Genomic DNA, 14958 nt, shown 5'->3' with positions numbered 1-14958 from the left:
TGTACATAAAGCATTTGCCACGCAATATTTATTTTCAAATCCCTTATTGATGACTAGATATTTTCATATGACTTGTTTGCTGTTGTTTTTGTGTGTGTAAGATGCTATTTGGTGGTCGTGTGAGGGCGATCACATCAGGGGCGGCACCCTTGTCGCCGAAAGTCATGACCTTTTTTAGATGCGCCATGGGCGATTGCAGGGTGAGTAGCAGTAGTTCTCTAGTTTTACATCGAAGAAGAAGAAGGCTTCTTTATATTGTCAACACAAGTTCACATGTGCACATTCGGAGGCCGGTGATATTATTGATGTATCATTGAACTATGTCATTGATCTTGCACGCGGTCTTGGTTCGCGATACTCTATCTCTAGCCTAAGCCTAGATTGCTTTTTGACGGATGGTGCTACATCAGCGCGCCGTTTATTGCGCACGAAATTGAATTAATGAGAAGCTCGACCCCACGTTTACTGTGGACCACTCAATCGGCGAACCTCAACCGAACCAGAACGGCGCGATTACTCCAGACCAAAGTTTTGTAACGAAATGATTTGAATTCAGTTGAAATCGAAACTGTTCTTGTAATAAAATTTCAAATAATTTTAATACTTTGCCAGATCGTTCATTATTATGCAGGCCCGAATCCGGGAAGGGGGGGGGGGGGGGGGGGGGGTGGGTGCCCCCCACACACACACACAAACACAACGGCCAAAAGTCCACTTTTGGTTCTCAATAGACGTGTTATTTGTAGAAAAAACTAAAAATCATAACCTAGATCACTCTGTTATGTAGCCAAATCCGGCAATAAACGTCCCGTGGAGATACTGCAAGGGCATAAAAAAACCCTTTTTGTTCTTTCGGAGGTGGTTTGACTTTTATCAGAAACCCCATCCCCCCCCCAAGAAAAAATCTTGGGTTCGGGCCTGTTATTTTTACCTATTTACTCTTTCTACTGATTTCTAGATCATGGAGGGATACGGTCAGACGGAATGCACCGCCTGCGCCAGTTTGCAGCTTCCCCAAGACATGCAAGCAGGTGAAAGCTGGACCAGATCACAATGCGTCGCCTAAAATTCAGTGTTAACAGTGGTTTTCAAAATCCTGTGAAATACTCAGCGGCATAGCCAGGATTTTTAACAGGAGGGGGCCCAAAAGGTCATTTCAAGGCATTTTCTGGCTAGAAAGGTGGGCTCCTTGGCCCACCCCTCTTTCTACGCCCATGATACTACGTGATTTAGTACTAATACACTGGAATGTCTTTGCTCTCTTTTGTTCTGGCTTGACTATTTCACGACTACGTTTTGTTGCACATTATTTTGAAAACCACTCTAGCTATCAATGCGTGTTAACTATCAATGCGTTGTCTGAAATTCAGCGCGTGTTATCTATCAATGTGTTAGCTATTCAGAAAATGTTAGCTAGCAATGAATGGTTTACAATGCAGCACGTGTTATCTAGCAATGATTCGTCTAAAATTCAACACGTGTTACCTATGGATTGGTCTTCTTAATACAGCACGTTTTAGAAAGCAATGCCAGTAAGACTCCGTCTAAAAGTAAGGACGCACTAGTTATCGGAGAGTCGTCTAGAATTCAGCACGTGTCAGTTATCAATGAGTCGTTTAAAAGTCAGCAAGTAATAGTTAACTATGGGAGTTTTTTACAAAAATGCTCCTCGATAAAACTTGTGACTCGCTTTCAAGGACGCCTCACGAACATTATCTTAGTAAGCGAATCTGTATTTTCAGTCTGTATATTCATGTTTTGCAGGTATTGTAGGACCTCCCCTTACCTGCAATTACATCAAACTGGTAGACGTTCCTGAGAAGAATTACTCTACAAAAGATCTCAAAGGAGAGGTAGCTACCAAGTACTTCAGTCCACATATTAACACCGCATCACTCTTACCTAGCTGTTGCTCGGTCCATAATTCACTTTCTCCTGCTTATAAACTTATCCAAAAATCTTATATTTGCCTATTTTTTGTTCTAGGTCTGCATCAAGGGACCGAATGTTATTCCCCGCTACCACAAAAACCCGGAAAAAACCGCTGAGGCTTTAGATGAAGACGGATGGCTTCACACGGGAGATATAGGCATGTGGCTAGAGGTACAAGAGAACATGTGAAAACTACCCGGGCATTCATGCGACGTGTTATGATGTGGCTTGTTGTGTTGTGTTGTGTTATGTTGTTATGTTGTATCTTGTTGTGTTTAGTCTTTTTTTGTGCTGTGTTGTGCTGTACTGTGCTGTGTCTTTTTGTGTTGTGCTGTGCTGTGTCCTTTTGTGTTGTGCTGTGCTGTGTCTTTTTGTGTTGTGCTGTGCTGTCTTTTTGTGTTGTGCTGTGCTGTGCTGTGTCTTTTTGTGTTGTGCTGTGCTGTGCTGTGTCTTTTTGTGCTGTGCTGTGTCTTTTTGTGTTGTGCTGTGTTGTGCTGTGTTGTGCTGTGTCTTTTTGTGTTGTGCTGTGTTGTGCTGTGTCTTTTTGTGTTGTGCTGTGCTGTGCTGTGTCTTTTTGTGTTGTGCTGTGCTGTGCTGTGTCTTTTTGTGTTGTGCCGTGCTGTGCTGTGTCTTTTTGTGTTGTGCTGTGTTGTGCTGTGCTGTGCTGTGTCTTTTTGTGTTGTGCTGTGCTGTGCTGTGTCTTTTTGTGTTGTGCTGTGTTTTTTTGTGTTGTGCTGTGCTGTGCTGTGTCTTTTTGTGCTGTGCTGTGCTGTGTCTTTTTGTGTTGTGCTGTGCTGTGCTGTCTTTTTGTGTTGTGCTGTGCTGTGCTGTGCTGTGTCTTTTTGTGTTGTGCTGTGTTGTGCTGTGCTGTGTCTTTTTGTGCTGTGCTGTGCTGTGCTGTGTCTTTTTGTGTTGTGCTGTGCTGTGCTGTGTCTTTTTGTGCTGTGCTGTGCTGTGCTGTGCTGTGCTGTGCTGTGCTGTGCTGTGCTGTGCTGTGTCTTTTTGTGTTGTGCTGTGCTGTGCTGTGTCTTTTTGTGTTGTGCTGTGCTGTGCTGTGTCTTTTTGTGCTGTGCTGTGCTGTGCTGTGCTGTGCTGTGCTGTGCTGTGCTGTGCTGTGCTGTGCTGTGCTGTGCTGTGCTGTGCTGTGCTGTGCTGTGCTGTGCTGTGCTGTGCTGTGCTGTGCTGTGCTGTGCTGTGCTGTGCTGTGCTGTGCTGTGCTGTGCTGTGCTGTGCTGTGCTGTGCTGTGCTGTGCTGTGCTCTGTCTTTTTGTGTTGTGCTGTGTCTTTTTGTGTTGTGCTGTGCTGTGCTGGGTCTTTTTGTGTTGTGTTGTGCTGTGCTGTGCTGTGCTGTGCTGTGCTGTGCTGTGTCTTTTTGTGTTGTGCTGTGCTGTGCTGTGTCTTTTTGTGTTGTGCTGTGCTGTGTCTTTTTGTGTTGTGCTGTGTTGTGTCTTTTTGTGTTGTGCTGTGCTGTGCTGTGTGTTTTTGTGCTGTGCTGTGCTGTGTCTTTTTGTGTTGTGCTGTGCTGTGCTGTGTCTTTTTGTGTTGTGCTGTGTTGTGTCTTTTTGTGTTGTGCTGTGCTGTGCTGTGTCTTTTTGTGCTGTGCTGTGCTGTGTCTTTTTGTGTTGTGCTGTGCTGTGCTGTGTCTTTTTGTGTTGTGCTGTGCTGTGTTGTGCTGTGTCTTTTTGTGTTGTGTTGTGCTGTGCTGTGCTGTGCTGTGCTGTGCTGTGCTGTGTCTTTTTGTGTTGTGCTGTGCTGTGCTGTGTCTTTTTGTGCTGTGCTGTGCTGTGCTGTGTCTTTTTGTGTTGTGCTGTGCTGTGCTGTGTCTTTTTGTGCTGTGCTGTGCTGTGCTGTGTCTTTTTGTGTTGTGCTGTGCTGTGCTGTGTCTTTTTGTGCTGTGCTGTGCTGTGCTGTGTCTTTTTGTGTTGTGCTGTGCTGTGCTGTGTCTTTTTGTGCTGTGCTGTGCTGTGCTGTGTCTTTTTGTGTTGTGCTGTGCTGTACTGTGCTGTGTCTTTTTGTGTTGTGCTGTGCTGTGCTGTGTCTTTTTGTGTTGTGCTGTGCTGTGTCTTTTTGTGCTGTGCTGTGCTGTGCTGTGCTGTGTCTTTTTGTGTTGTGCTGTGCTGTGCTGTGTCTTTTTGTGCTGTGCTGTGCTGTGCTGTGTCTTTTTGTGTTGTGCTGTGCTGTGCTGTGCTGTGTCTTTTTGTGCTGTGCTGTGCTGTGTCTTTTTGTGTTGTGCTGTGCTGTGTCTTTTTGTGCTGTGCTGTGTCTTTTTGTGTTGTGCTGTGTTGTGCTGTGTCTTTTTGTGTTGTGCTGTGCTGTGCTGTGTCTTTTTGTGTTGTGCTGTGCTGTGCTGTGTCTTTTTGTGCTGTGCTGTGCTGTGTCTTTTTGTGTTGTGCTGTGCTGTGCTGTGTCTTTTTGTGTTGTGCTGTGTCTTTTTGTGTTGTGCTGTGCTGTGCTGTGTCTTTTTGTGTTGTGCTGTGTCTTTTTGTGCTGTGTCTTTTTGTGCTGTGCTGTGCTGTGTCTTTTTGTGTTGTGCTGTGCTGTGCTGTGTCTTTTTGTGCTGTGCTGTGCTGTGTCTTTTTGTGTTGTGCTGTGTTGTGCTGTGTCTTTTTGTGCTGTGCTGTGCTGTGTCTTTTTGTGTTGTGCTGTACTGTGCTGTGTCTTTTTGTGTTGTGCTGTGTTGTGCTGTGTCTTTTTGTGTTGTGCTGTGCTGTGCTGTGTCTTTTTGTGTTGTGCTGTGCTGTGTCTTTTTGTGTTGTGCTGTGCTGTGTCTTTTTGTGTTGTGCTGTGCTGTGCTGTGTCTTTTTGTGCTGTGCTGTGTCTTTTTGTGTTGTGCTGTGTTGTGCTGTGTCTTTTTGTGCTGTGCTGTGCTGTGCTGTGCTGTGTCTTTTTGTGTTGTGCTGTGCAGTGTCTTTTTGTGTTGTGCTGTGCTGTGTCTTTTTGTGTTGTGCTGTGCTGTGCTGTGTCTTTTTGTGCTGTGCTGTGCTGTGCTGTGTCTTTTTGTGTTGTGCTGTGCTGTGCTGTGTCTTTTTGTGTTGTGCTGTGCTGTGCTGTGTCTTTTTGTGATGTGCTGTGCTGTGCTGTGTCTTTTTGTGTTGTGCTGTGCTGTGCTGTGTCTTTTTGTGCTGTGCTGTGCTGTGCTGTGCTGTGTCTTTTTGTGTTGTGCTGTGCTGTGCTGTGCTGTGTCTTTTTGTGCTGTGCTGTGCTGTGCTGTGTCTTTTTGTGTTGTGCTGTGCTGTGCTGTGCTGTGCTCTGTCTTTTTGTGCTGTGCTGTGTCTTTTGTGTTGTGCTGTGCTGTGCTGTGTCTTTTTGTGTTGTGCTGTGCTGTGCTGTGTCTTTTTGTGTTGTGCTGTGCTGTGCTGTGTCTTTTTGTGTTGTGCTGTGTTGTGCTGTGTCTTTTTGTGTTGTGCTGTGTTGTGCTGTGTCTTTTTGTGCTGTGCTGTGTCTTTTTGTGTTGTGCTGTGCTGTGCTGTGTCTTTTTGTGCTGTGCTGTGTCTTTTTGTGCTGTGCTGTGTCTTTTTGTGTTGTGCTGTGCTGTGCTGTGTCTTTTTGTGCTGTGCTGTGCTGTGCTGTGTCTTTTTGTGTTGTGCTGTGCTGTACTGTGCTGTGTCTTTTTGTTTTGTGCTGTGCTGTGCTGTGTCTTTTTGTGTTGTGCTGTGCTGTGTCTTTTTGTGTTGTGCTGTGCTGTGCTGTGCTGTGTCTTTTTGTGCTGTGCTGTGCTGTGCTGTGCTGTGCTGTGTCTTTTTGTGTTGTGCTGTGCTGTGTCTTTTTGTGCTGTGCTGTGTCTTTTTGTGTTGTGCTGTGTTGTGCTGTGTCTTTTTGTGTTGTGCTGTGCTGTGCTGTGTCTTTTTGTGTTGTGCTGTGTTGTGCTGTGTCTTTTTGTGTTGTGCTGTGCTGTGCTGTGTCTTTTTGTGTTGTGCTGTGCTGTGCTGTGTCTTTTTGTGCTGTGCTGTGCTGTGCTGTGCTGTGTCTTTTTGTGTTGTGCTGTGTTGTGCTGTGCTGTGCTGTGTCTTTTTGTGTTGTGCTGTGCTGTGCTGTGTCTTTTTGTGTTGTGCTGTGTTTTTTTGTGTTGTGCTGTGCTGTGCTGTGTCTTTTTGTGCTGTGCTGTGCTGTGTCTTTTTGTGTTGTGCTGTGCTGTGCTGTCTTTTTGTGTTGTGCTGTGCTGTGCTGTGCTGTGTCTTTTTGTGTTGTGCTGTGTTGTGCTGTGCTGTGTCTTTTTGTGCTGTGCTGTGCTGTGCTGTGTCTTTTTGTGTTGTGCTGTGCTGTGCTGTGTCTTTTTGTGCTGTGCTGTGCTGTGCTGTGCTGTGCTGTGCTGTGCTGTGTCTTTTTGTGTTGTGCTGTGCTGTGCTGTGTCTTTTTGTGTTGTGCTGTGCTGTGCTGTGTCTTTTTGTGCTGTGCTGTGCTGTGCTGTGCTGTGCTGTGCTGTGCTGTGCTGTGCTGTGCTGTGCTGTGCTGTGCTGTGCTGTGCTGTGCTGTGCTGTGCTGTGCTGTGCTGTGCTGTGCTGTGCTGTGCTGTGCTGTGCTGTGCTGTGCTGTGCTGTGCTGTGCTGTGCTGTGCTCTGTCTTTTTGTGTTGTGCTGTGTCTTTTTGTGTTGTGCTGTGCTGTGCTGGGTCTTTTTGTGTTGTGTTGTGCTGTGCTGTGCTGTGCTGTGCTGTGCTGTGCTGTGTCTTTTTGTGTTGTGCTGTGCTGTGCTGTGTCTTTTTGTGTTGTGCTGTGCTGTGTCTTTTTGTGTTGTGCTGTGTTGTGTCTTTTTGTGTTGTGCTGTGCTGTGCTGTGTGTTTTTGTGCTGTGCTGTGCTGTGTCTTTTTGTGTTGTGCTGTGCTGTGCTGTGTCTTTTTGTGTTGTGCTGTGTTGTGTCTTTTTGTGTTGTGCTGTGCTGTGCTGTGTCTTTTTGTGCTGTGCTGTGCTGTGTCTTTTTGTGTTGTGCTGTGCTGTGCTGTGTCTTTTTGTGTTGTGCTGTGCTGTGTTGTGCTGTGTCTTTTTGTGTTGTGTTGTGCTGTGCTGTGCTGTGCTGTGCTGTGCTGTGCTGTGCTGTGTCTTTTTGTGTTGTGCTGTGCTGTGCTGTGTCTTTTTGTGCTGTGCTGTGCTGTGCTGTGTCTTTTTGTGTTGTGCTGTGCTGTGCTGTGTCTTTTTGTGCTGTGCTGTGCTGTGCTGTGTCTTTTTGTGTTGTGCTGTGCTGTGCTGTGTCTTTTTGTGCTGTGCTGTGCTGTGCTGTGTCTTTTTGTGTTGTGCTGTGCTGTGCTGTGTCTTTTTGTGCTGTGCTGTGCTGTGCTGTGTCTTTTTGTGTTGTGCTGTGCTGTACTGTGCTGTGTCTTTTTGTGTTGTGCTGTGCTGTGCTGTGTCTTTTTGTGTTGTGCTGTGCTGTGTCTTTTTGTGCTGTGCTGTGCTGTGCTGTGCTGTGTCTTTTTGTGTTGTGCTGTGCTGTGCTGTGTCTTTTTGTGCTGTGCTGTGCTGTGCTGTGTCTTTTTGTGTTGTGCTGTGCTGTGCTGTGCTGTGTCTTTTTGTGCTGTGCTGTGCTGTGTCTTTTTGTGTTGTGCTGTGCTGTGTCTTTTTGTGCTGTGCTGTGTCTTTTTGTGTTGTGCTGTGTTGTGCTGTGTCTTTTTGTGTTGTGCTGTGCTGTGCTGTGTCTTTTTGTGTTGTGCTGTGCTGTGCTGTGTCTTTTTGTGCTGTGCTGTGCTGTGTCTTTTTGTGTTGTGCTGTGCTGTGCTGTGTCTTTTTGTGTTGTGCTGTGTCTTTTTGTGTTGTGCTGTGCTGTGCTGTGTCTTTTTGTGTTGTGCTGTGTCTTTTTGTGCTGTGTCTTTTTGTGCTGTGCTGTGCTGTGTCTTTTTGTGTTGTGCTGTGCTGTGCTGTGTCTTTTTGTGCTGTGCTGTGCTGTGTCTTTTTGTGTTGTGCTGTGTTGTGCTGTGTCTTTTTGTGCTGTGCTGTGCTGTGTCTTTTTGTGTTGTGCTGTACTGTGCTGTGTCTTTTTGTGTTGTGCTGTGTTGTGCTGTGTCTTTTTGTGTTGTGCTGTGCTGTGCTGTGTCTTTTTGTGTTGTGCTGTGCTGTGTCTTTTTGTGTTGTGCTGTGCTGTGTCTTTTTGTGTTGTGCTGTGCTGTGCTGTGTCTTTTTGTGCTGTGCTGTGTCTTTTTGTGTTGTGCTGTGTTGTGCTGTGTCTTTTTGTGCTGTGCTGTGCTGTGCTGTGCTGTGTCTTTTTGTGTTGTGCTGTGCAGTGTCTTTTTGTGTTGTGCTGTGCTGTGTCTTTTTGTGTTGTGCTGTGCTGTGCTGTGTCTTTTTGTGCTGTGCTGTGCTGTGCTGTGTCTTTTTGTGTTGTGCTGTGCTGTGCTGTGTCTTTTTGTGTTGTGCTGTGCTGTGCTGTGTCTTTTTGTGATGTGCTGTGCTGTGCTGTGTCTTTTTGTGTTGTGCTGTGCTGTGCTGTGTCTTTTTGTGCTGTGCTGTGCTGTGCTGTGCTGTGTCTTTTTGTGTTGTGCTGTGCTGTGCTGTGTCTTTTTGTGCTGTGCTGTGCTGTGCTGTGTCTTTTTGTGTTGTGCTGTGCTGTGCTGTGCTGTGCTCTGTCTTTTTGTGCTGTGCTGTGTCTTTTGTGTTGTGCTGTGCTGTGCTGTGTCTTTTTGTGTTGTGCTGTGCTGTGCTGTGTCTTTTTGTGTTGTGCTGTGCTGTGCTGTGTCTTTTTGTGTTGTGCTGTGTTGTGCTGTGTCTTTTTGTGTTGTGCTGTGTTGTGCTGTGTCTTTTTGTGCTGTGCTGTGTCTTTTTGTGTTGTGCTGTGCTGTGCTGTGTCTTTTTGTGCTGTGCTGTGTCTTTTTGTGCTGTGCTGTGTCTTTTTGTGTTGTGCTGTGCTGTGCTGTGTCTTTTTGTGCTGTGCTGTGCTGTGCTGTGTCTTTTTGTGTTGTGCTGTGCTGTACTGTGCTGTGTCTTTTTGTTTTGTGCTGTGCTGTGCTGTGTCTTTTTGTGTTGTGCTGTGCTGTGTCTTTTTGTGTTGTGCTGTGCTGTGCTGTGCTGTGTCTTTTTGTGCTGTGCTGTGCTGTGCTGTGTCTTTTTGTGTTGTGCTGTGCTGTGTCTTTTTGTGCTGTGCTGTGTCTTTTTGTGTTGTGCTGTGTTGTGCTGTGTCTTTTTGTGTTGTGCTGTGCTGTGCTGTGTCTTTTTGTGTTGTGCTGTGTTGTGCTGTGTCTTTTTGTGTTGTGCTGTGCTGTGCTGTGTCTTTTTGTGTTGTGCTGTGCTGTGCTGTGTCTTTTTGTGCTGTGCTGTGCTGTGCTGTGCTGTGTCTTTTTGTGTTGTGCTGTGTTGTGCTGTGTCTTTTTGTGCTGTGCTGTGCTGTGCTGTGCTGTGTCTTTTTGTGTTGTGCTGTGCTGTGCTGTGTCTTTTTGTGCTGTGCTGTGCTGTGCTGTGCTGTGTCTTTTTGTGTTGTGCTGTGCTGTGCTGTGTCTTTTTGTGTTGTGCTGTGCTGTGCTGTGTCTTTTTGTGCTGTGCTGTGCTGTGCTGTGCTGTGCTGTGTCTTTTTGTGTTGTGCTGTGCTGTGCTGTGTCTTTTTGTGCTGTGCTGTGCTGTACTGTGTCTTTTTGTGTTGTGCTGTGCTGTGCTGTGTCTTTTTGTGCTGTGCTGTGCTGTGCTGTGCTGTGCTGTGCTGTGTCTTTTTGTGTTGTGCTGTGCTGTGCTGTGTCTTTTTGTGCTGTGTTGTGCTGTGCTGTGTCTTTTTGTGCTGTGCTGTGCTGTGTCTTTTTGTGCTGTGTTGTGCTGTGCTGTGTCTTTTGTGTTGTGCTGTGCTGTGCTGTGTCTTTTTGTGTTGTGCTGTGCTGTGCTGTGTCTTTTTGTGCTGTGTTGTGCTGTGCTGTGTCTTTTGTGTTGTGCTGTGCTGTGCTGTGTCTTTTTGTGTTGTGCTGTGCTGTGCTGTGTCTTTTTGTGTTGTGCTGTGCTGTGCTGTGTCTTTTTGTGCTGTGCTGTGCTGTGCCGTGTCTTTTTGTGTTGTGCTGTGCTGTGCTGTGTCTTTTTGTGCTGTGCTGTGCTGTGCTGTGCTGTGTCTTTTTGTGTTGTGCTGTGCTGTGCTGTGTCTTTTTGTGCTGTGCTGTGCTGTGCTGTGTCTTTTTGTGTTGTGCTGTGCTGTACTGTGCTGTGTCTTTTTGTGTTGTGCTGTGCTGTGCTGTGTCTTTTTGTGTTGTGCTGTGCTGTGTCTTTTTGTGCTGTGCTGTGCTGTGCTGTGCTGTGTCTTTTTGTGTTGTGCTGTGCTGTGCTGTGTCTTTTTGTGCTGTGCTGTGCTGTGCTGTGTCTTTTTGTGTTGTGCTGTGCTGTGCTGTGCTGTGTCTTTTTGTGCTGTGCTGTGCTGTGTCTTTTTGTGTTGTGCTGTGCTGTGTCTTTTTGTGCTGTGCTGTGTCTTTTTGTGTTGTGCTGTGTTGTGCTGTGTCTTTTTGTGTTGTGCTGTGCTGTGCTGTGTCTTTTTGTGTTGTGCTGTGCTGTGCTGTGTCTTTTTGTGCTGTGCTGTGCTGTGTCTTTTTGTGTTGTGCTGTGCTGTGCTGTGTCTTTTTGTGTTGTGCTGTGCTGTGTCTTTTTGTGCTGTGCTGTGTCTTTTTGTGTTGTGCTGTGCTGTGCTGTGTCTTTTTGTGTTGTGCTGTGTCTTTTTGTGCTGTGTCTTTTTGTGCTGTGCTGTGCTGTGTCTTTTTGTGTTGTGCTGTGCTGTGCTGTGTCTTTTTGTGCTGTGCTGTGCTGTGTCTTTTTGTGTTGTGCTGTGTTGTGCTGTGTCTTTTTGTGCTGTGCTGTGCTGTGTCTTTTTGTGTTGTGCTGTACTGTGCTGTGTCTTTTTGTGTTGTGCTGTGTTGTGCTGTGTCTTTTTGTGTTGTGCTGTGCTGTGCTGTGTCTTTTTGTGTTGTGCTGTGCTGTGTCTTTTTGTGTTGTGCTGTGCTGTGTCTTTTTGTGTTGTGCTGTGCTGTGCTGTGTCTTTTTGTGCTGTGCTGTGCTGTGCTGTGTCTTTTTGTGTTGTGCTGTGTTGTGCTGTGTCTTTTTGTGCTGTGCTGTGCTGTGCTGTGTCTTTTTGTGTTGTGCTGTGCAGTGTCTTTTTGTGTTGTGCTGTGCTGTGTCTTTTTGTGTTGTGCTGTGCTGTGCTGTGTCTTTTTGTGCTGTGCTGTGCTGTGCTGTGTCTTTTTGTGTTGTGCTGTGCTGTGCTGTGTCTTTTTGTGTTGTGCTGTGCTGTGCTGTGTCTTTTTGTGATGTGCTGTGCTGTGCTGTGTCTTTTTGTGTTGTGCTGTGCTGTGCTGTGTCTTTTTGTGCTGTGCTGTGCTGTGCTGTGCTGTGTCTTTTTGTGTTGTGCTGTGCTGTGCTGTGTCTTTTTGTGCTGTGCTGTGCTGTGCTGTGTCTTTTTGTGTTGTGCTGTGCTGTGCTGTGCTGTGCTGTGCTGTGCTCTGTCTTTTTGTGCTGTGCTGTGTCTTTTGTGTTGTGCTGTGCTGTGCTGTGTCTTTTTGTGTTGTGCTGTGCTGTGCTGTGTCTTTTTGTGTTGTGCTGTGCTGTGCTGTGTCTTTTTGTGTTGTGCTGTGTTGTGCTGTGTCTTTTTGTGTTGTGCTGTGTTGTGCTGTGTCTTTTTGTGCTGTGCTGTGTCTTTTTGTGTTGTGCTGTGCTGTGCTGTGTCTTTTTGTGCTGTGCTGTGTCTTTTTGTGTTGTGCTGTGCTGTGCTGTGTCTTTTTGTGCTGTGCTGTGCTGTGCTGTGTCTTTTTGTGTTGTGCTGTGCTGTACTGTGCTGTGTCTTTTTGTTTTGTGCTGTGCTGTGCTGTGTCTTTTTGTGTTGTGCTGTGCTGTGTCTTTTTGTGTTGTGCTGTGCTGTGCTGTGCTGTGTCTTTTTGTGCTGTGCTGTGCTGTGCTGTGCTGTGTCTTTTTGTGTTGTGCTGTGCTGTGTCTTTTTGTGCTGTGCTGTGTCTTTTTGTGTTGTGCTGTGTTGTGCTGTGTCTTTTTGTGTTGTGCTGTGCTGTGCTGTGTCTTTTTGTGTTGTGCTGTGTTGTGCTGTGTCTTTTTGTGTTGTGCTGTGCTGTGCTGTGTCTTTTTGTGTTGTGCTGTGCTGTGCTGTGTCTTTTTGTGCTGTGCTGTGCTGTGCTGTGCTGTGCTGTGCTGTGTCTTTTTGTGTTGTGCTGTGTTGTGCTGTGTCTTTTTGTGCTGTGCTGTGCTGTGCTGTGCTGTGTCTTTTTGTGTTGTGCTGTGCTGTGCTGTGTCTTTTTGTGCTGTGCTGTGCTGTGCTGTGCTGTGTCTTTTTGTGTTGTGCTGTGCTGTGCTGTGTCTTTTTGTGTTGTGCTGTGCTGTGCTGTGTCTTTTTGTGCTGTGCTGTGCTGTGCTGTGCTGTGCTGTGTCTTTTTGTGTTGTGCTGTGCTGTGCTGTGTCTTTTTGTGCTGTGCTGTGCTGTACTGTGTCTTTTTGTGTTGTGCTGTGCTGTGCTGTGTCTTTTTGTGCTGTGCTGTGCTGTGCTGTGCTGTGCTGTGCTGTGTCTTTTTGTGTTGTGCTGTGCTGTGCTGTGTCTTTTTGTGCTGTGTTGTGCTGTGCTGTGTCTTTTTGTGCTGTGCTGTGCTGTGTCTTTTTGTGCTGTGTTGTGCTGTGCTGTGTCTTTTGTGTTGTGCTGTGCTGTGCTGTGTCTTTTTGTGTTGTGCTGTGCTGTGCTGTGTCTTTTTGTGTTGTGCTGTGCTGTGCTGTGTCTTTTTGTGCTGTGTTGTGCTGTGCTGTGTCTTTTGTGTTGTGCTGTGCTGTGCTGTGTCTTTTTGTGTTGTGCTGTGCTGTGCTGTGTCTTTTTGTGTTGTGCTGTGCTGTGCTGTGTCTTTTTGTGCTGTGCTGTGCTGTGCCGTGTCTTTTTGTGTTGTGCTGTGCTGTGCTGTGTCTTTTTGTGCTGTGCTGTGCTGTGCTGTGCTGTGCTGTGCTGTGCTGTGCTGTGCTGTGCTGTGCTGTGCTGTGTCTTTTTGTGCTGTGCTGTGTCTTTTTGTGTTGTGCTGTGCTGTGCTGTGCTGTGCTGTGCTGTGCTGTGCTGTGTCTTTTTGTGCTGTGCTGTGTCTTTTTGTGTTGTGCTGTGCTGTGCTGTGCTGTGCTGTACTGTGCTGTGCTGTGCTGTGCTGTGCTGTGTCTTTTTGTGTTGTGCTGTGCTGTGCTGTGTCTTTTTGTGCTGTGCTGTGCTGTGTCTTTTTGTGTTGTGCTGTGCTGTGCTGTGTCTTTTTGTGTTGTGCTGTGCTGTGCTGTGTCTTTTTGTGTTGTGCTGTGCTGTGTCTTTTTGTGTTGTGCTGTGCTGTGTCTTTTTGTGTTGTGCTGTGCTGTGCTGTGTCTTTTTGTGTTGTGCTGTGCTGTGTCTTTTTGTGTTGTGCTGTGCTGTGCTGTGTCTTTTTGTGCTGTGCTGTGCTGTGCTGTGTCTTTTTGTGTTGTGCTGTGCTGTGCTGTGTCTTTTTGTGCTGTGCTGTGCTGTGTCTTTTTGTGCTGTGCTGTGCTGTGCTGTGCTGTGCTGTGCTGTGCTGTGCTGTGCTGTGTCTTTTTGTGTTGTGCTGTGCTGTGCTGTGTCTTTTTGTGCTGTGCTGTGCTGTGCTGTGCTGTGCTGTGCTGTGCTGTGCTGTGCTGTGTCTTTTTGTGCTGTGCTGTGCTGTGTCTTTTTGTGCTGTGTTGTGCTGTGCTGTGTCTTTTTGTGTTGTGCTGTGCTGTGCTGTGTCTTTTTGTGTTGTGCTGTGCTGTGCTGTGTCTTTTTGTGCTGTGCTGTGCTGTGCTGTGTCTTTTTGTGCTGTGCTGTGCTGTGCTGTGCTGTGCTGTGCTGTGCTGTGCTGTGCTGTGCTGTGCTGTGCTGTGCTGTGCTGTGCTGTGCTGTGCTGTGCTGTGCTGTGCTGTGCTGTGCTGTGTCTTTTTGTGTTGTGCTGTGCTGTGTCTTTTTGTGTTGTGCTGTGCTGTGCTGTGTCTTTTTGTGTTGTGCTGTGCTGTGCTGTGTCTTTTTGTGTTGTGCTGTGCTGTGCTGTGTCTTTTTGTGCTGTGCTGTGCTGTGCTGTGCTGTGCTGTGTCTTTTTGTGCTGTGCTGTGCTGTGCTGTGCTGTGCTGTGCTGTGCTGTGCTGTGTCTTTTTGTGTTGTGCTGTGCTGTGTCTTTTTGTGTTGTGCTGTGCTGTGCTGTGTCTTTTTGTGTTTTGCTGTGTTGTTGTTTTGCGACGGCTATGTGCGCTGTCGCTGAGCTCTGCACGCTAAATTTTATTGGGTTATTCTAAAAATACCCGATTTGCTATCTCAGAATGGAGCCCTAAAGATAATCGACAGGAAGAAGGATATATTCAAACTTGCTCAGGTATTCGCACAAAGATGCTTAACCCCTCCTGACTACTTCATTCTAATGCACAATTTATTTTGTTTGCTTAGGGCGAGTATGTTGCCCCCGGAAAGCTCGAGAATATCGCGCAAAGAAGCCCATTTGTTGCCCAGGCGTTTGTTCATGGGGAGTCGCTAAAAGTACGAAAGTCATCATTATTAACATAAGCCATCATTATAATATCAACACATCTCCAACCTTTATCTATCATATCAACACCAGCATTTCAATAGTCTGTCTAAGGTTTTATTGTTCACTCTTTCGCTGGAAACTTCAGAGCAGTGTGCAGAGAAAAAGCACACCCGCTCTGTTTATTATTTGATTAATATAGATTTAACCTTAATGTAAACTGTCGGTACTCGATTATTTTAAGTCTTTTTCTTCATCTTAGACATTTGTCGTGGCAATCCTAGTTCCAGATGGAGAAGTTCTAAAAAAATGGGCCGCCCAAAAGAACATTCAAGGGGATTTGAAGACTCTTTGTGAGAAAGAGGTAGTTATGATTTAGGCTCATCCTATTAAATGCTATGCAAGTACATAAAAGGAAAATAATTCAAAAGATTAAAAGTGTACGTTTTACGCCTCTATGAAAACAAAGTAGTTTCGCTAACGTTTTAAGCGTTAGCCCTTCGTCTATTTTTGCTCCGACATAGGGTAACGCTTTAAACGTCGGCAAAGCTTGTCTGTAGTTATCTCGATTCAATGTCACAAGCTCATCACTACGCGCGCGTCCGTACATTTCCCGCTATA

General features: G+C 46.4%; 2 protein-coding genes across 6 annotated transcripts in view; one reads left to right on the top strand and one right to left on the bottom strand.

Annotated features, from left to right (window-relative positions):
* Positions 1 to 14958, bottom strand: part of LOC5517557 (long-chain-fatty-acid--CoA ligase 1) — a 62347-nt gene that overhangs the window by 30206 nt on the left and 17183 nt on the right. The gene's annotated exons all lie outside the window — the stretch shown is intronic.
* Positions 1 to 14958, top strand: part of LOC5517520 (long-chain-fatty-acid--CoA ligase 1) — a 30467-nt gene that overhangs the window by 13192 nt on the left and 2317 nt on the right. For all 4 annotated transcript variants that reach the window (XM_048734027.1, XM_048734029.1, XM_048734028.1 and 1 more), the window contains 7 exons: positions 102 to 200; positions 959 to 1031; positions 1765 to 1853; positions 1987 to 2103; positions 14134 to 14187; positions 14259 to 14348; positions 14600 to 14701. In XM_048734027.1, the coding sequence (XP_048589984.1) occupies positions 102 to 200; positions 959 to 1031; positions 1765 to 1853; positions 1987 to 2103; positions 14134 to 14187; positions 14259 to 14348; positions 14600 to 14701 (624 nt within the window). The remainder of the gene's footprint in view (positions 1 to 101; positions 201 to 958; positions 1032 to 1764; positions 1854 to 1986; positions 2104 to 14133; positions 14188 to 14258; positions 14349 to 14599; positions 14702 to 14958) is intronic.

The sequence above is a fragment of the Nematostella vectensis genome, chromosome 11 (genome assembly GCF_932526225.1).
Source record: "Nematostella vectensis chromosome 11, jaNemVect1.1, whole genome shotgun sequence".
NCBI classification, from domain to species: domain Eukaryota; kingdom Metazoa; phylum Cnidaria; class Anthozoa; order Actiniaria; family Edwardsiidae; genus Nematostella; species Nematostella vectensis.
This window is presented reverse-complemented; position numbering and strand designations above follow the sequence as displayed.